General features: G+C 42.6%; 2 protein-coding genes across 3 annotated transcripts; both read right to left on the minus strand.

The window, feature by feature from the left end:
* Positions 1-3,457: 3,457 nt before the first annotated feature.
* Positions 3,458-4,748, minus strand: LOC134180470 (uncharacterized). Its single transcript, XM_062647623.1, has 3 exons — positions 4,407-4,748; positions 4,238-4,348; positions 3,458-4,176 (listed from the first exon to the last, which is right to left on the minus strand). Exons 1-3 carry the CDS (start codon positions 4,627-4,629, stop codon positions 3,812-3,814), a joined length of 699 nt encoding a protein of 232 aa, XP_062503607.1. The 5' UTR covers positions 4,630-4,748; the 3' UTR covers positions 3,458-3,811.
* Positions 4,749-12,027: 7,279 nt separating this feature from the next.
* LOC134179741 (dual specificity protein kinase splB-like) lies at positions 12,028-19,482 on the minus strand. Of its 2 annotated transcripts, none has more exons than XM_062646689.1 (14): positions 19,385-19,482; positions 19,220-19,329; positions 15,565-16,857; positions 15,102-15,412; positions 14,886-15,046; positions 14,777-14,819; positions 14,550-14,702; positions 14,410-14,486; positions 13,416-13,521; positions 13,309-13,356; positions 13,019-13,111; positions 12,824-12,937; positions 12,450-12,535; positions 12,028-12,387 (listed from the first exon to the last, which is right to left on the minus strand). In XM_062646689.1, exons 2-14 carry the CDS (start codon positions 19,281-19,283, stop codon positions 12,207-12,209), a joined length of 2,730 nt encoding a protein of 909 aa, XP_062502673.1. In that variant the 5' UTR covers positions 19,284-19,329; positions 19,385-19,482; the 3' UTR covers positions 12,028-12,206. The 2 variants fall into 2 exon arrangements, with proteins under 2 accessions (XP_062502673.1, XP_062502674.1); XM_062646690.1 differs by having other exon boundaries at positions 19,220-19,325; positions 19,385-19,449.
* Positions 19,483-19,840: the final 358 nt, after the last annotated feature.

Consider the following 19,840-nt stretch of genomic DNA (forward strand, 5'->3'; position numbering starts at 1 on the left):
CTTATCTATTTGTAGTGGTAGTCTGAAACTATCCATATCTTTGGAGCAGGAAGGGAATGGTTTGGTTTCCTTGTATTGTAATACACACACACACACACACACACACACACACACACACACACACACACACACACACACACACACACACACACACACACACACACACACACACACATACATGCATGCATACATACATATACATACGTACATCATGCATGCATACATACATATACATACGTACATCATGCATGCATACATGCTGCCACCCACGCTTTCAGCATTGGGCATTGACTCCTTTCTGATGATAACTAACCTACGCATTACACTTTTTTTTGTAGCTGTATCGAAAAATGTTATCTGCTAAAATCAATAAACTTGCCAATGTTGCATGGGTCTGCCAACTTCGTCTATGGATCGTTTGCCTGGCTGGCTGCCTGCCTGCTTGTCTGTCTGTTTATCTGTTTGTGTATCACTGCATGCGTGCCCTCTTCCTTAATCAACTTTTGTTTATTGTTCTGTTTTGACAGCCTGCAGCTGCCTGTTTTATCTACTTTTACGAATTTGCGGATTTAATACTACTAATAATATTGCTTAATTTATCATGACACGTAATTACATGCCTCTGTTTCGCATTTGATACAGCTTCTGCATCAGTTGAATCAAGGCAAACATATCCACTTCTGCTATGAAAACCATTTACAGACTAAGCGATTGGGTATCCAGTTGATATGGACGTGTGGGTGCACCACACGTCCACGTGGTCATGTTTAGCGTCTTGTGATGAGTTCATCTGTCATTGTGTTTGCCTTCTTGTTTGTAAGGATCGAGGCTATGTCTAGGTCTTTCTCCGTTTGGTCATCGGTCTGTATACCCATTTTTGTTATTATCTGTCTGTCTGTCTGTCTGTCTTTCTGTTTGTCTGTCTGTCTGTCTTTCTGTTTGTCTGTCTGTCTGGTCTATTTTGTGTTTGCTTTTGTTCTTTTTTAAAATTTTGTCTGTTTGTAATACTACCTCTAACAGTTTGATTTATTATGGTACATATGTATCTTTGGTTTGCGTTTGATGTAGATTCTACGTCAGTTCAATCAAGGCAAATGTGTCCACTGCTGCTCGATCTTGAAACCAGGCACAAGTGATTGGGTATGTGTTGTTTTGAGCTTGTGTGGTTGTAATTTCTCGTTGTCTGTGTGTTTCTATGCCATTTTTGTTGAGCTATTTGTCTACCTGTTTCTTGGGATTGTAGCTGTGTATCTGTCTGCATGTGTATGTGTGGTCTGTGTGTGTTTGCCTGTCTGGCTGGCTGGCTGGGTGGTGCGATAGCTCAGTTGGTTAGAGAGTCACCTTATAGAGAGTGTTTACATCCGAGACCTTAAAGGGTCGCAAGTTCAAGTCACAGTGACGGCGAGCTATGGCATAATTTCCTTAAATTGTCGTGTTGGCGTGCAGATACAATCACACATGCAGAGAAATATTTCCTTTAATTAATTACCTAATAAACTTAGCGAAAAGCAAACTCGAAAGCAAACGCGAAATCAAACGCGAATGTCAAATGCAAATGCAAATGTCAGCGCAAATGTTTTGGCAGCAATGGCACACCATGACGTATAAAAATGACTTTATCTCAGCAAAATTTGAATTCACGTACTTGCATAGGTATGACTGAGCACATGCCTTGTATAGATAACTAGAAACCTTTTCTTTTGGAGTGGTTTAAAATCTCAGAAGTATTGTAGACTAATGTGTAGTTTAGGTCTATTTTACCTTTATCGTATTTTAATAAGAATAAATAAATTTAATTCAAAATTCAAAATGCTACGTAAGAAAAGAAACTACCGGGGCCAACTTGATATCAACAACATATTTTCTTAATTGCCGAGCGTAGCGAGGCTTCAAATCTGGGTCGCACAACAGAAATGGGCGTGGTCCTATATGGTCTCCATCGAGCTTTTGGTATATATATGTGTGTGTGTGTGTGTGTGTGTGTGTGTGTGTGTGTGTGTGTGTGTGTGTGTGTGTGTGTGTGTGTGTGTGTGTGTGTGTGTGTGTGTGTGTGTGTGTGTGTGTGTGTACACAAATCTCATATTTCTCCTCCCCATGACCACGCTTCATGATAGGACCTACCTTAAAAATCGTTTCCGTGTCCGACTACAGATGAGTCTAACAATGATTCGTGCAAGTGACCAAACGGCGGAGAAAATGCTTCATAAAGTTCCGTCGCCCCATCCTTTTGTATTGTAGCTAGGGATTGTGTGTACTTGACAACAAAGAAACACCTTCAGGAGTTGAATGCCACCTACAGTCAACTATTCACACGTCCCATACTTACAGTATGATCAATCCTTTACTACACTGTGCTGCATCTAACACTGTTGATAGTCAATGTTTGCTGATATCAATTTCTATGTCAGTAAATACCATACCACTGTCGTTACAACGGAACTGAGTGCATACCCAGACTGTACATTTCAATTGTCTTGATCACGATCGCAAAACGACGACTACCTATACCAGGCCTATATACGTAATCTAGACTACTAGGAAGTTTGCATGTTTACTTCCATGACAGCTAGAGTTTCAACAAATCTAGCGAGGATTCGGCAGACGGTCTGAAAACTTCGTTGGACGTGTTACTCACGAACGCGAGGCGCCTACGGATACCGCACAAATAGTTACTTATTGTTAATTACCCGTATATCCTCAGTGGCATGTACGGTAGGTCACTGGTGGAACACACTTCGTAAATCAATTGCATCCGCAAAATCACAGATGAAGTCAGAGTAACAAACATAGTCTAGACGCAACAGCATGGGAGCGTACTAGACCCGTACAACGCCAGTTTGCAGCAAATTATACCGATAGAAGGAAGAATGCTCACTTATTAGCCTGCCAATTGAATAGAGTGTAACTTTACCGACGTCTTCGTCTTTCGTGGACGGCTTTGGATCTGGCGCTCGTGACTTGTGAAAGAAAATATACAAACTAGGATGCCTACTATCCCGGATATTGTTTGACTCCAATATGCTTGGGGCACCGAGATTACGCACTTTACACAGAGCCGTGTATAAAAAGCTGGCTTTGCTAAACTTGCGCTCTGAATTGACCAAAAGTAGACTGATTAGGACTACATGTAACCGCACGAGTGTTCCCGTAATTAGTACAAAACGGTCTCGTATGCTTTACAAGAATCCCGTATGCGGTACAAACAGTCCCGTATGCGATACCGCTTATCCTAGCCGCGAAAAAGACTTCGTTCATGTTGTTTTCGCATGCGCGGATATAAATTATCTTGAAAACAGTATAATATATGCACACATGCTTACGTTGTCCGGAACTTAGAGCGGATTGAAGTTGTGTAGTGAAAGAAATCGTGTGGTGACAGTCCAGTACTACTAAGATTCGACATAAGCACACAAATCTGGTGCCTAAACATATTAATAATAATAATAGGTATTGTCACAAAATCAGAATAGGTACCATATCATTGACAGCATGCATGTGCATTGCCTATATGGTAATGTAGAAATCTTAATACTATATCTCGTCCATGCAGCATGCATATGCCATCTGTCACAGTCACGTGTTGTAAATGACGTTCTCTGACTCACGTGCCGCAGTTCTTTCTAGCCGATCTGCTGATTCATAAAGTATATTCATCTTGTCTGCTCTAGAATCTTTTTGAGACGCAGTCGTTGAGAGATTTTCAGCCATCTGATGTTGCTGCAATGCACTTTCGCAATAGAGTGGATTCAACTGCAGATCGTCTGATGTTTCTATATCCATCCATTCCTCAAACAACCTGCAATCAGACTAACTATGAAGTCCTACTTTCAGATGCCTGTTGACTGCTCTCCGATTGCTTTAACCGACGGCGATAAAGTATGATTATCACCACAACCACCAATATGATGACAATAGCACCGGCTAAACCAGCTGCAATTGGTGCTATAGATACTGAACTACCCCCACTTTCAACTTTTAAAGGACTTGCAGAAGGTTTAGTTGCAGTAACAGATCTAGCTGTAGCAAAGGGTGTTGGAGTTTGTATGATCACGTTAGTTGTTTTCGGACTATCCGAATGACTTATGTTGCGGTGACCATCCAAGTAGCATATCTCTCCAAGAAAATTTGTAGGTGGACAATTACAGGTATTGACATTCTTAGTAGTAGCTTGAGGTGCTATACACAAACAATAAGTTAAAGCTAATCTCACAATGCATAAACAAACCAATTTAATTACTTGGAATACATGACCCATTATACCATTTCTTGCAATAACAACGATAACCCATACGAATGTTAGAAAGACTAAAACATGCTGCATCTCCACATGATGAACGCTGACAATCGTCTGCAAACAAACATCAATACTACAACTGTGGTTTGAGTAGTAGAACACACGACCATACCAAAACGAGATTCAGACACAATTTTTGTGCTGTAGTAAAAAGTAGTAATAGCTGTGCTTGATAGTTTGCTTTCCTCACATGTCTTGCCCACAAGTTTTACACTAAAACCAGTGCAGTTGGCAATCGCAATAGCAAATGAAGATGACAGATCACAGTTTCTAGCTTCGCCAATAAGTTCCTCAGTACTATTACTACCACTATATTTGTAAACCTGAAGTGACATGTCAGGTGGTATAGCAAACGTCAAAGGTAAGGCAATGTCACGCCTGGTCCCAAAATTTTGCTTCCACTCATAACACACAAAGTTAGTGCTAAGTCCAGATCCCTGATTGCCTTTAGTCGAATTAACCATTCCTCGCCATTGTTCGTATGAAACTAAAGGTAGGTCATCTATAAAAAGCAATCAATGCCAGATTACATGCAACAGTATATAATCGAGTAAACTTTATAACTATAGAAGGAGCAGTGAGCCTGTTTCAAAACACAGTGTTCAATTAAAGCTACAAGTACTCTCTACTGTCCTAATGTCTCAATGTGTTTAAGGTATAGCTTTAATCAATAGTTGTGTAAAAAGAAAAAAATTATAAAGTCTGCCCAATGTCCCTCCATCTCCTGAATATAGCTCCCTCAACCACATCTATTATCGTTTGAGGTTATTATAGCATACATGCTATACATGTCCACTAATTTAGTGATAGACTCTTACTGTTTCTAGTCTCCATGAAACGGTCCTAGAAAGCATGTCACTTTACAGATCCTGAAATAGGGATTTCAAATCAATCCTGAAATAGGGATTTCAAATTGATTGGTCACTCAGAGCCATAGTTGCCATTTTCGTCAAATTTGTCATCTTAAATGATCGTGCACACAATCTTCTCATTTGGTTGGCTATTGGCCGATGATTGGCCGTTATTTCATGCTCTGCTTTACATGATGGATATTGCACAAACAGTGTGACTTTGTTTTGTTGCAAACGCTACACTGTATGTAAAATTTGCCTCAGCAGGCCATTGACATACCCACTCCATGTATCAGTAAAGCCTACATGACAAGTGACAAATGTGCCTAGCTGGTGTTGCATGGCTTAACCAATTGCCAAAGTCTAACTGATAACTGCTAAGAAAGACATGTAGCAATGAAAACATTAGTTCCGGTAATTAAAAGGTGGAATTTACTTGACAATAAAATATGGTATTTACTGAATAATGAGCACTTTTTAAAAGCCTGACCTTCAAAATCCCAATATATTCCCCTCTGCATGCAAGCTTACACACACACACACACACACACACACACACACACACACACACACACACACACACACACACACACACACACACACACACACACACACACACACACACACAATGACAGCATAAGTATATTCCACTTCCAACTCCAAAGTCAAGATTACTAAACAATCATTATTAGCCTCAACTGCTGCAATTGCAGATAATCATTCCATGTGAGGTGAAGCTCCTTTTGCTATTCCTACAGTAAAGGGCCACTGGTATTCATCACAGTGTGTAAAACTGAATTCAATTACAATTAGCACTTAACAGGGTTGAGGTAACACAAGCATGCATGCTATTATGTATGATAGCCCACCATGGTGCCAACCAGTAACCTCATTTCCAGGATACCAAACTGCCTTGGTAACACCCATCAACTTCTAATTATAGAATAATATGGAACCTCTAGAATAGTGCTATTGCTATACGGGTACAGTAAAGTTGACAAAATTGTAGTCACTATTAATTAATTAATTGACAAGAAATATCCTGCAGCTGTGCAGAATAGCTAGAGCAGCAGCCTACTATACTTCACCAAAATAAATGCAACCGCAAAAAAACAAAAACTAATCAATTACATCATTTCCAAATTCTTAGAACGAATTCAGTGCAATTTCAAAAACACAACAAGTGACCACAACAGTGCATAAATTAACATCATCACACAAGAATGTAACAACCAAGCACGACTACTCAATTTCTACCAACAAAATAGGCGAGAAATCGATAGAAATCGATACTCCCTGAATCACTCAACCAGTTGAGAAGAGTTTAGTCCCTTGCATAGCAACGACGTCATCACAGCTACGAGCTCGAGGAGTAAACAACATCAACCCATCTGCGCATGTTCGTATCCGGAACACCACACACCGCCACAAATCACCAGACGCACGGTCTCCCAACAAGAACCAACCCGAGAAAAACGACCGCAAGCAATGATCGAACTGCGAACGATTCGAACAGCGTCTGATATCAACAACAACAAAGCGACTCGGCAGAGATGAGCCATGCACTTACCTGACCACAACTAATTATCAAATACACCAGCCTGTTCGAAATTGATCGCATGACAAGCAATGGAGTTGCTAACGAGCGGAATGGTCGTAAAATCTCGTTAGAAATGATACACTGGTGGTCGCCATTCGTTCGTCTTTCCGACAGACACATTACGACCACCACTTCCGTCACCACACATTCCATGTACACAACGCGTATTTGCAATTTCACGTGTCGTGGCACGCTGTGTTCACGCCTTTGCTTACCTTCAGTTGTTGTGAGACGATAAACGACGAGACTGACGAGACATGAGAACAATGGACCAACAGACCTCATACCCGTAGAGCTTCACACTGAAGAGTCTGCGTGTAAGTACAGCGGAATGGGACTGTTTTCCTATTCGTCCACGCCCTCGGCTTTAAGTTACAACTAATCGGATTATCAAACGTATCTGGTTACACTCAGACCCTCTCCATGCGTCTAAAATGGCTGTGATGTATTAAGCCTGGTTCACAATATTGACGCCGACGTCGACGTCAACGCGGCATCGTGACGTCCAGGTGGACGTCGTATTGTGACCAACAACTAAAGTGGCGCGGCGTCAACGCGACGTCAACGCGGCGTCATGACGTCGGAATAGAGCAAAGTTCTATTCCAGCGTCAAAAACCGGAGGTGGTCAGCGTCAAATGTAATCACGTGGGCATTTTTAGCGAATTAGCAGAGCTGTAAGCATCCCGGATTTAGTTTCCCGCTAGAATGGAAGAAACATTGATTGAGGCTGTGAGGCAGCAGACTGCCATTTGGCAAATAACTTCCCGCTCTTACAGAGACATTAGAGTTAAGGAGAACGCATGGAAGGAAGTTGCCAGGGAATTGGACATCTCCGTTGAGCTGGCAATGAAGAAATGGAAGTCTCTCAGGGACAGATTTGTAAGGGAGCTGAAAAAACCACGCACCGTGTCTCTGGTGACAGTGGACCACCAACTACTTCCTCGTGGAAGTATTTTGAGATTTTGATGTTCCTGGCTGACACGATGAAGCACCAACAGTGAGTCAATCTATACTACAGCCATCTGCTGTTCTTTCCACATATATAAGTTGGCTTATAACCTGGCTGCAGCTCGATGCCTTTTGTCTATGCCCTCTGCTTGCCTTTCTGTCCGTCTGTCTATGAATCTGGTTGTTTCTGTTTCTGTGTGTCAATGTGCTTCCCTGCATGGGCATGTATATGTCTGCTGTCTGTCACTGTGTTTATCTAGAGGTGTGTCTATCTGTCTGTATGTCTGCCTTTCTAGTTTCTGCCTTTCCAGTTGCTATTTGGCAATTTTCGTATCTAAGATGTAGGTGTCTAGATAACTGTGTAGAATAATATATGATTGCCGGAATCAAATTCTAGGACTGACACAAACTTTTCTTGGGCAACATATGGAGAGGTCGGGACATGTCTTTCAGAGACAGATGACCAAAGGTAATGATAATAATAACAACAAAACAACAACAATAATAATACACACAACATATATTTTTGAACAGATTTGCACTACGTCCATACTGCTACATATGCAATTAGACACTAAGCACTGAAACTAGAGTGTTTGTGCTAGCAACATCTGCTATAAATGCAATAAGATACTAATAAGGGTATTAGAGAAAGCTATTTTGTAAGCAAAGAAAGTTACTAATGAGTTTGTGAACTAGGCAGCTAGTGGCCACAGATTGCTCGATGCCTCCTTCATATTTGTATTTGTTGTGTATCCTCTCAAGCACATGACAGCAGATCTAATAAGAGCATAGCAGATTCTGGAGCGAAGCCAGTTTGACTGTCATGTTGTATGTGGAATGAATCGTTTCACCTAACATTGATGCAAAATGCTTCAAGAACGTGTGTGTTTGTAAGCAGCTTACTGCATCGTCCTGTGCATGAGAATACTATAGGTGTAAAAGACTCATGCTCTATCTGTCAAATTCATTCTTCATATTTTCCGTGCTGGCTCACTTGCCAGGTTGGTGGGCGCCCAGATGGGGGTAAAGACTCCACTTGCCCATCATGAAGGGGCATGACGACACATAATAAATAATAATAACAACAACAATAATTACAGTAGGAAACAAGAATAAAACTACCGCATCTGCTCGGATGCGGTCATACAATTGGCACGTTAAACTGTGTTGATGGCCCTATTCAGCAAACTGGCCTGGGAATAATGGATCAAATCACGCCATACCTATGTAAGTCTGAAATGCACGTCTCTGATTAGTTAGAGTGCGCGTGCACTTGTGCAAGTATGTCTGATTTTGACAAAGCGAAGAACCTATTGATCGGGGCCGTAGATGCCGTTTTATCGCTTGCCGATCAAGCGAAACAAGAATCTTCGCGAGAACCGTGCAGCTCCTCAGCGATCAGACGTCCAAGATTTGCTACCTTCGGATCGGGAAGAAGCGCTGAAACACCTACACGTGAAGAAGCAATTAGTCAAGGTGCAAGCGCTAGCATGGAAGAGCACCGACGTCTTTTTGGCTACCGTCCGGCAAAGGGTAAAGGCAAGAGGAGCAAGAACGTTTGTGGTGCCCGACGTAGGCCCTCATTTCATTTCATTGTTCTTCAAGCCACAGAGTTCAAGCCACACGTACACACCTACAGCTATTTAGACAATCTCATTTCATTTCATTGTTCTACAGAACCAGCACAGAGAGTCAATGCAAATTATTTCATTCTGTGACGTACGTTGTCGACATTACTAATAACCATTTACACAACAGTCGCGATTGTATCACTTCGTCCTACTTCTCATTGACGGAAATTGCGAAATATTGTCACACGTCACATCGGCGTTTCGGAAGGAGTTCATAAGCAGCCTGCTCATCCTACAAAATCTATTTCATATGAGTTGCAGAGCGATATTGCGAGAATAGAATGAGGATTCTTGTCGTCTCTTTCTGTTTCGTTGTACTATGCCATTTGTCAACGGCAACAGTGAGAAGATTTACTTTCCTCCTGATACGATAAAAAGTGAGATGATAGCGTGTGAAATTAATGCTTTAATTGCTGTTACTGTTGTGCTAAATCCTATTCGTTTATTGCTTAGAATATCGGGATCTGGGACGTGCTCACGTGTTGGCTCTGGTTCAAAACTCTAGTCAAGATATCAACACATTCAACGAAACTCAATTCGCCAAAGTTTTAGCAAAAGCGACTCTAGTTCGAGCTGCAAGCAACAAAACGAAGGCTGCCAATCAAAGTGTTAACAATCTCTGGGCTCTACTCAATGCGACGTCAAAGAGCTGCAATACCACAATAAGCAAAGATGTCCTCAGTGCGTGAAGCTATACTGCATACGCAGGGCAAAGAGTGTCTGTCCCAAGCCAACCGTAGCTGCACTAATAGCCAAGATGAGCTTTGACAAAGTCTGAGGTACTTGATCCAACTGGAGACTTCTTGGGTGACGTGCTGGGCACTGTGTACGACGATATTGATGACATTATCGGTGACGCTTTCCAAACGATCGATGATTTCCTTACCGATACTCTTCTTGGTGGTTTCGACGATGTCATTCATGACTTGGGCGACATCATTCCAGACCTGGACGATATCATACCGGACTTGGGAGATATTATTCCAGATCTAGACGATATCATACCTGATTTGGGCGACATCGGCGATCGTTTTCCTGACATTCCGATTCCAAAAATTCTGATTCCAAAATTGTCGATTCCAAAAATTTCGATTCCAAAAATTCCGATCCCAAAAATTTCGATTCCAAAAATTTCGATTCCGAAAATTCCCAGCTTCGGTGGCCTCTTTGGAAAACGCAAGAGACGGGATGTTGACAATCCGACTTTACTGGATCAATTGACTTCTGCACGCGCCATCTTTCGTCGAAGCACTACAAATTCTCAGAGGCAACCGACTTGTGATGAGCTGCAGGCTAAACCGCCGAAAGCTTGCGAGAGGTACATTTTCCGTCCCGAATGCAGAACGTCCTGCAATATATCTTACGGTAAGTCTTGAGTTATCTTCATTCGCGTCTATAGTAGTGACTGTCTACACATGTACGCATGTTGTTTTTGCTGTCGTGCAGCTTGTCCCCAGCTTCACACTCTGTTGAAGCAGCTCACGGTCGCTGTGTCTTCTTACAATTACCAAAGACGAGCACTTAACAAAACAATCGAAATGTTTCAACAAGCGTCCGCTTTGTATCTTCAACGACTGACAGAAATAACCAAAGAGTTTTGTTGGGGGTTGGATCTTAGCTCCCACTATCACATGGTACCCAAACCGTCGAGACCATGGTACAACATTACACAGGTTAGATATATACAGTCATTGTTTACTCTGCATGTTTGCGACTTTTATCTTTAGATACATAACTTGTGTCGTTGTAGATTGGGTTTTATACAACACCAAGACTAAAAAGATTGCAGAAATGACAGTTAGCGTCGACATGGGCTCTCATAAAAAACGCTATCAAGGTGACGTCAAATTGACTGACGGATTCGGGCCCAAGTTACCACAAACCATAGCTCAGAAGGCTGTGCAGTGGTACAAAAATGAACTGATTAAGAACAACGCGTGTCAGTAAATTCTAGAACAAGACTTTGCAGTCAATGTTTTGAACAATTTGTGTCTTGATTTATCTACAGCATTTTCTTTCAATAGAATGCAGTGAAGTTTAATTGTGGTTAGTGAAAGGTTCTACAAGTTGTATAGTCACAGCTCTCGATACTGATCAAAAATGATAAATTAACCCGAAGTGCGCATGCGCTAGGATTACGCGCAGACACTATATACGGCTCTGCGTATAGCCTCGTCAAGGGTGGCAAGTTCGGATAAAGCTGGTGCCATGGTGTGGCACCAGGAACGCATCCTGGTACCCAACAGAGATAACACGCCCACACAGACACAACTACGAGACTGGTTTGGAGTTGTACATGTACCTACCTACCTACATAGTACAGACACACGTAGTACGTACATACATACATTTACACACACACACACACACACACACACACACACACACACACACACACACACACACACACACACACATACGCACAAACACAAACACACACACACACACACACACGCACGCACGCACGCACAAATACACACACACACACACACACACACACACACACACACACGCACACACGCACGAATACACACACACACACACACACACACACACACACACACACACACACACACACACACACACACACACACACACACACACACACACAAGAGTGTACTTAATCATTCATAACGAATTACGGGAGTTGTTATCTACATCAACTTGCGCAAAAGTCAGTGCTAATTAAAACACCACAAATTAATTTTGTATGCTGCCAAAACTTTACAAAAAGACACTATTTATCCATATCACTAGGATACGGTAGCTAGATAGTTTCACAAAACAAATTAATTAAGAAAGTGACTACATCACAGCACTTGTTATCTAGCTACTGCTACTATCGATGTAGTCTATACTTCTCTCGACGATTTTCTTTTTATTTGTTTAGGTACATCACCTGTAGGTCCTGGTAGTTGTTGACTGACAACGTTGGTTCAGAACCAATGTGTCCGCGAGTCGCCTCCTCCTCTGCTGTATTCTTTAATAAATGTTTGCTCGATTGCGACAGACGCTTAACGACGTTGCTTGACGTTGGGCGTTGATGGTGATCAGGATGCCTGCATGATACAAGATCTTTCTCAATAATTGAACAAACAGTTTAGTGTAGATATTCGTTCACCAGCAATCAATCATGAGACGATACAGAGAACGAGAACATCCCGGCGGAGGAGGTAGACGATACCCTTCGTCAAGCATTGACATCACCTAACGTATGCAACAATTAACAAATCTGGTGCGCGTGGGAACTTGTGTGTGTGTGTGTGGTGTGGTGTGTGTGTGTGTGTGTGTGTGTGTGTGTGTGTGTGTGTGTGTGTGTGTGTGTGTGTGTGTGTGTGTGTGTGTGTGTGTGTGTGTGTGTGTGTGTGTGTGTGTGTGAGTAATTGTGAACATTAAAGAGTGGGTCTATGTTTTGTTTGTGCCATATAAAACTCAATAACGCATAACAAAATAATACTAAATTGCCACAATTCAATACTATGCATGCATATATACTTCCTGGTTTGACGTGTGACCGTAAGGTCTGCATCCCAGTGACCATATCTCATACAAGACGATGCCAAAACTCCAAATGTCAGAATCGATTGAGTATTTCTTATAGTTTAACGTCTAAAATAACACACGTACAAAAATAAAACCTTGATACTATTAACTGACTCATATCGAGACCAAGAATATACATTTGCACACCTCGGGAGCTGACCAACGAATGGGAATTTTGCCTCCCTTGGTGACGTAATAAGTTTCATCGGCTAAATCACGTGATAATCCAAAATCTCCAATCTGCACAAGTTCAATAAACACACACGTCTTTACTGATGGCTGTAAACACATGGCATTTCTGTGTGTGTGTGTGTGTGTGTGTGTGTGTGTGTGTGTGTGTGTGTGTGTGTGTGTGTGTGTGTGTGTGTGTGTGTGTGTGTGTGTGTGTGTGTGTGTGTGTGTGTCTGTGCGTGCATGCGTATGTGTCGCACTTGTACCTTGCATGTGTATTCATGATTAAGCAAAACATTTCGAGCTGCCAAATCCTAAGACAACACAGTTCCAAATCAACGCATCAACACATGATATCACGTTGTCCACGCACCCGGTGAACAAACGATTTGCTACTCAAATAATCCAATCCGGATGCAATGTCCCTGCTCATCCGTAGTAAAACTCTTTCAAGACAAGGCAATTGCTCATCCGTTAACCTACAAACAAGCACACTCGTCTCTCATTCGGTAACAACTTCCCTCAGTCATTTATCATTCCAACTATACATAAACTACATCGTTAACCTGAGGCGCGCATGCGTTAGAGTTACAGTAGTGTGTCAGTAGACAGATGGACGGAAGGACACACGGAGGGACGGAGGGGCGAAAGAAGAGAGGGAGGGAGAAAGGGAGAGACGGACAGACGGAGGGAGGAAGGGAGGGAGAGAGGGAGGAACGGATGGAGGGACGGAGGAATGGAGGGACGGAGGAATGGACAGAAGGAGAAACAGAGGGACGGACGCAGGGACGGAAGGAACTCACCAAGGGACGGACGCAGGGACGGAAGGAACTCACCAAGGGACGGACGGAGAGGGGACGAAGGAACGAACGGAGAGACGGACGGAAGGACGGCCGGCCGGAAAATTCAATCCAATGCAGTGAATGCGTTCATGTTACTTAGCAGTGCACTGTACACCTGTCATTAGATTAAGGGTAGATAGCAGCCAAGGGTTTATCACTCTAGTGCTTCTTCATTTACTTTAGTAGTAGGGGTAGTGCATGGGTTCTGCATGGACCACTCACCTCTTCGGGGATCGTAGTCCAGTCAAACCCCCAATCCATAATACTTCCACTCCATACTATTTACTCCGCCACCTCACTCCTGGTCCAGTAAAAACCACTATTTATGTACTACTGTTGTATTATTGCTGTTGAGTGGCAAATTGTTGTGCAACAGCAGTACAACAGTAGAATACAGAAATGGCAGTCTGATCTGTATCACGAGCCAAGGCAGCAGAGTGTATATAGTGGGGGTTCAACTGGACGACAAGCCCCCAAACCACTGGAGTCCACAATCCCTCTTAGCCACACTACCACGGTGCTTACTTCAAATCTGTCGTTCTCTGCTCCACAAGATACTGTTTCAAGTCACCATTCCCCATGTACTCGAGTACGATCAAAAGCTAAAACGCAAAGACTTATCACTCAGTGCATATAGTTGATTCTAGTCATTAGTAATCAGTTACTGGAGATCCGACCGTCACTACGCCGTATAGAGACACAACGTTTTTGTGACAAAATTGGCCCAGAAGAGCAGCTTCCTGTAGAAAGCGAACACGGTCGTCTTTGCTCTCCGATTTCAACGATTTCACAGCGACAGTGACGTTAGTATCCTGAATCTGTAAAGCACGGATCACGACACAACCAGACGATCTAACGACTGACACCGATCCACTGCGTTCTCATTTCTTACGTGTGCGGGTGTCCAACATGCTTTCTCAACGGTCCCAAACTCTCTGAAAACGTTGTAAGCGGATGACGCTCGCAACTGTTATGCATGGACAGATGCAAGTGTGTCTTACCCTGACGCGACGTATTCATTCGAGGTGATCTCTTTACGCGCAATCTGACGAAATTTGTATCGTTGTATCTGTGAGTACAGCTGCTCCTCTGTGGCGGCAGGCTTCCAGTAGATGTCTGTCTTCAGTTTGTCAAATGCGAGTTCGAGATTACTGTAGACGTTCTATACAGAAACAAAAATGTTTCCATCGTCGTAAACAAGGTATGCAAGCTTGTACTGTCTCATGTGCTTTCTCTGATAGTGACAGTGATTGTGGGGAGAGATAGTGGTCATCATTTGTAGACGGAGACGCCGTTTCGTTGAAACTCTCACTGCGTTTGTGGCGTGTGTCTTGTATGTAACCGTTTTCGTGCCTTGTTTGCGAGGATCTTCTCTGTTCAACGCCCACTGGCGGTTTGCTTTGAGTTGAGTTTCTGTTTTTATGAACGTTAACATATTGGTCGTTGTTAGCGACTGTTTCTGTGGATTGTTGTTTTATAGATTTCAATTCAACATCGTAATAGTCAGGATTCACCCTCGTTTCACTACCTATACTCACACAAGACAGAATTAGTCTCGCGTAGCCAGACCATCTCCACCTACATCCTTCCCGCCAAAAGAATGTAGGCGGAGATGGTCTGGCTATGCGAGACTAAGACAGAAAAACGTGTAACACTTGTGCATATAAGACGTTGTAATACCTATACGCCTGTTGTAGTCGGAGGCATTAAGTTTCCTTTGACGATAGCAGTAAAGCACAAATAGAATAATGATTAGTATTACACACGCCCCTCCAGCTGCAGCTCCAATTATTGCAACATTTGGTGCATTTTGATTAGACTTGTTGCTCCCTTTTCGTGAATCAATTGATGATTTAGAGGTAGCCGCACTTGCTGAAGTTGCTGTTATTGATATTGAAGATTGAGTTGGAGCATCAAACGTTGTTGGTGTTTCTCTAGTTGCAGTTGGTGTTCGGATGTTTGCTGTCTTGCCAGTTGCTGATGCACCATTACTAGCAGAAACATAGCCAGCTGTTGTTGTCGCTGTTGCTGGGGATGTTGTAGCTATTGTTGTGGTTGTTGTAGCTGGTCTTGTAGCTGTTGCTGTGGCTGTTGTTGTGGCTGTTGTTGCGGCTGTTGTTGTAGCTGTTGTTGTGACTGTTGTTTCTGTTGTAGTGGCTGTTGTTGCTGGGTTTGTAGCTGGTGTTGTAGCTGTTGTTGTTGCTGTTGCTGCTGTGGTAGCTGGGTTTGTAGTAGTTGTTGTAGCTGTTGTTGTGGCTGTCGCAAATGTATTGCCAGATGACTTTTCAGTTGCTGTAGTACTATCCACGGATGCTGCAACTGTGGTAGCTCGTCTTGTACTACGTGCTGAAAATCTATTTGCTGTTGTTGTCGTTGTTTCGATGGTATTGCCACCAGTCGTGATGGCGGTCGATGGTATGGCTGTTTTTGTTAGACCCTGTTTCCTAGTCACCGAGGTTGACTGCATCATTTGCGTTGTGGCCGATGGTCGTGAGACGAATGAGCCAATGGTTGCAGCTGTAGCGTTCGTAGTCGAGACAGATGAATTTGTAGGCATTTCAAGAGTTGCATTTATTTCACATATAAATCTACGTTTGATACCACATCTTATATCTAACCACTTTCCAGCATTTTTGTTGATTAGCACGCAGTCTTGCTTATTGTTTGGGTTGTTGTTTGGTTCGTTGTTACCCCAGTTAGTATAATTGACCACGCTTCCATCTGACCACACTCGCTCATTCTCATTACCTGGCTCATGTATGCCTATCCAAGCGTTATCACCATTCCCGCTGTTAAACAAACTCAACACAAATGCGTTCTCATCTTGTGTTGCTATTGACACTAAATGACCGCCTTGACTAACGCACTCAGCCTCAGCATTTCTCCAATTATTATTGTATGTCGGCCAGATGTAAAAAAAGCGATAACAACTGGTATGGTATAGGCTCCAATCGGTCGCACAGATATAAGAAGCTGGAAAAAAACAACAATTGCAACATGTACAAATAACAACAGAAGCGGTCTAGAGGGAGGGTTGGGGATTGCGCGGGCCTAGATAATAAATGTAAACTTAATTAAGGATGCGTCAAGTTTTCACACTGGCAAGGTTAGATACTATCATAGAGTAATGGAAGTTGGTCAAACGAAAGGGGGCCAAGGGGGAGTTTGCTCTGGCTGAGACATATAACGTTTGTCCGGAACTACAAGGCTCACGAGCTATCACGCGACTAGTATGATTTGCCATAAATGACGGCAAAGAATGACCGCTACTGGTGCAATAGAAATCCCAAATGTTGTAAAAAGTTTCTGGCAACATGAGGCTTGCCTCGTTTCCATAGACTCCCACCCTTTGTCTTGTCCATTACCTGTGTAGAATGTAAATTTGGAACGAGCCTAACAGAAACCCAATTCACATAGAACTCATCCAAAGTAATAACCACTGTTATCACCTGTCTGTATACGTTAGCCTCGACCTCCCAGACCCGTGGAGCACCCAATGGCCATCTATGAGAGGGTAACAGAGCTGTGAGAGGGGGTTTGCTTGCAATCCCAAATCCTCATTAGGTACGCGCCTGGGTACGCGTCCAATCATTACTGTTTCAAGTTCTTGCATGATTACTGGTAATTAATTAAACAAATTGAAGATGGACTTCATTAAAAGTATAGGCAAGTCTTCTGTCATATTACATGTGGGCGTGTTTGCTAATTCTTGAACTTTGATTCTACATGAGTTGCTGCAAAAACAGCTGATTTCATGTACTGCACTTGGCCTTGCTGTAGTTGTTCTGTTCAGCAGTGGCTGCATTCTTACGTTCCCGTTCCTTGAGCAGATAAACGAGTGCATGCATACAATGTGACAGGCATTTGTAAGTATGAATTCTATTATTTAAAAAAACTCTATTATTTAAAAAACTCTCCTCCCAAACAAACACAATGTGATATGCAAGGTTTACCAAGCCAACTTCTTACTTGCTTGCGCACTGTCTAATTAACTTAATTTGCTTTTAAGGATATTTGACTTAATTAAGATTGAATGCGTTAACCAGAGAAAGTTCGCCATTTAAAAAAATAGACCACACCCACAATTTTTATCTTTAACAGCCGTCCATAAATGTCAATAGTCTTTATAATGTAAATTACAATTAAGAGACCTCACCCCATTCCCTGAATAAAATGTCAAAGACACAATCTAACATGCAAGTACAAGATGTAAGATACCTAGTTCATACAAGTTCCAAGATTAGAAAAACTGGTACAACTATTTGTCGTCATTTGACGAGTTTCCAAAAACTTTTACGTCGTCAAAATTTTAGTCTAGGACGTTATTTTGATATCAATCATGGTGTTTAGTGGTATACCGCCATTTTGTAGGGCCTTCTAAAATTCAGGGCAGTGCAAGCATACAGCGCAGGCATACAGCGCAGTATTCCGTACTTTACAATGGCATGTAACCAAGAGTATCCAACACATTACCGCTGAGCCAATGGTAGGAGTGTTACACATTAGACAGAGCTAAGACGCGGAGGCAGGAAAGACAGTGTGATAGCTAATTGAATTAGTGATTACTCATACCATCTCTCTTTGTCAAAACAAAGGCGGGGTTTCAACCAAACTTTTTCATATCATATTGCGGAAAAACTGTCCGTTTCTTGCTACTAAAATCGTATCTACCTATTTCGACCTACAGGATTTACCATTGTCTTCACTTCCTCAATTGCTCCCTGGTCACAAACTTCTATGCCTTTACTCTGTCAGAATCCTGAGATGGCTCTCGCACTACAGTACCCGTTTTTCCATTATCCGGGATATGAGCAGTTTGTCAACGTACGCTGCTGGTCTAGTATAGTTTACTACGCGTACATGTCGCTGTACGACAAATGTCCCAATGTAAGCGTCAAAGTAGTCTCAAAGTTCCAGACCGTCTCCCAGGAGACGGTCTGGAACTTCGAGGCTAGCGTCAAAGTGGCGCACGTTTCAGTATAGTACACAGTTATCCACCTGCATACGGGAAAAGCCATTACAAACTAAAAGGCCTTGGTCTGCTCTAGTCGTCATTTGACGACCTAGACTACAACGTTAGTCGTCAGTTGTAAAATTTAACTCGTCAAATGACGACTTGAGGACCTATTTTTCGAGCCCTGCAGCAACACAGTATATTTACAGCCAAACAGCTACCCACAATACCCACAATACAATACGCCAGCAATCATCGGTTCTATTTCATGCAATGAGCTCCGTTCTTTCTACAGACATCTCACTTTCTATTAATTAATGCAAATAGTTTATTGAAAGATGAGCTCCCTAGCTAATTAGCTAGCCGACAATCCGTTCTTACTCAATGCTCCTGTTACTTGAGCTAAGAGAAAGACACACAGCGTCGTGCGTCCGAGTTGTCTCATCGTTGATCAAACGTGCATGTACGTGGTGCTTCGTGTTTGCCGCTGCCTAGACAAGCAAGAAAGTACTGGCTTGAGGCGTCACGAACGACATCAACACTTACCTTAGTGTACACTTTGATTGCACCTCTCGCTTCAATCCAATAATTTATAAACAATAAAGAATGCTCGTCTCGATGAGTAAACGTCTGAATGACATCCAATCACGTGAACAAACACGTGACTTTTGGTAGAGAGTATATGACCAGTTTTTTGTCACAAGTACTAATACTTAATCCCGCATAGCCAGCTTAAAATTGTTCAACCAAAGGGAGAAATTGGTTCAGTTTGCTCTCATATCGCCTAACGCCTCGCAACACTTGTACTCGCGCGCTCACTGGTCTGGAAGTTCGAGGCTACGGGTATTTTCAGAGCCGTATATAAAGAGAGTTGCGACATGGGCGTTATGGAATTTGTGATCACGTGATCGCATGGGCGCCATTTTGTTTCCAGTCGTGTGTAGACAGTATCCGGCATTAGGCGCGTTTCGACCCACTAGCGAGACTATGGTTAACTGCTGC

The sequence above is a fragment of the Corticium candelabrum genome, chromosome 5 (genome assembly GCF_963422355.1).
Source record: "Corticium candelabrum chromosome 5, ooCorCand1.1, whole genome shotgun sequence".
In the NCBI taxonomy this organism is placed as follows: Eukaryota; Metazoa; Porifera; class Homoscleromorpha; order Homosclerophorida; family Plakinidae; genus Corticium; species Corticium candelabrum.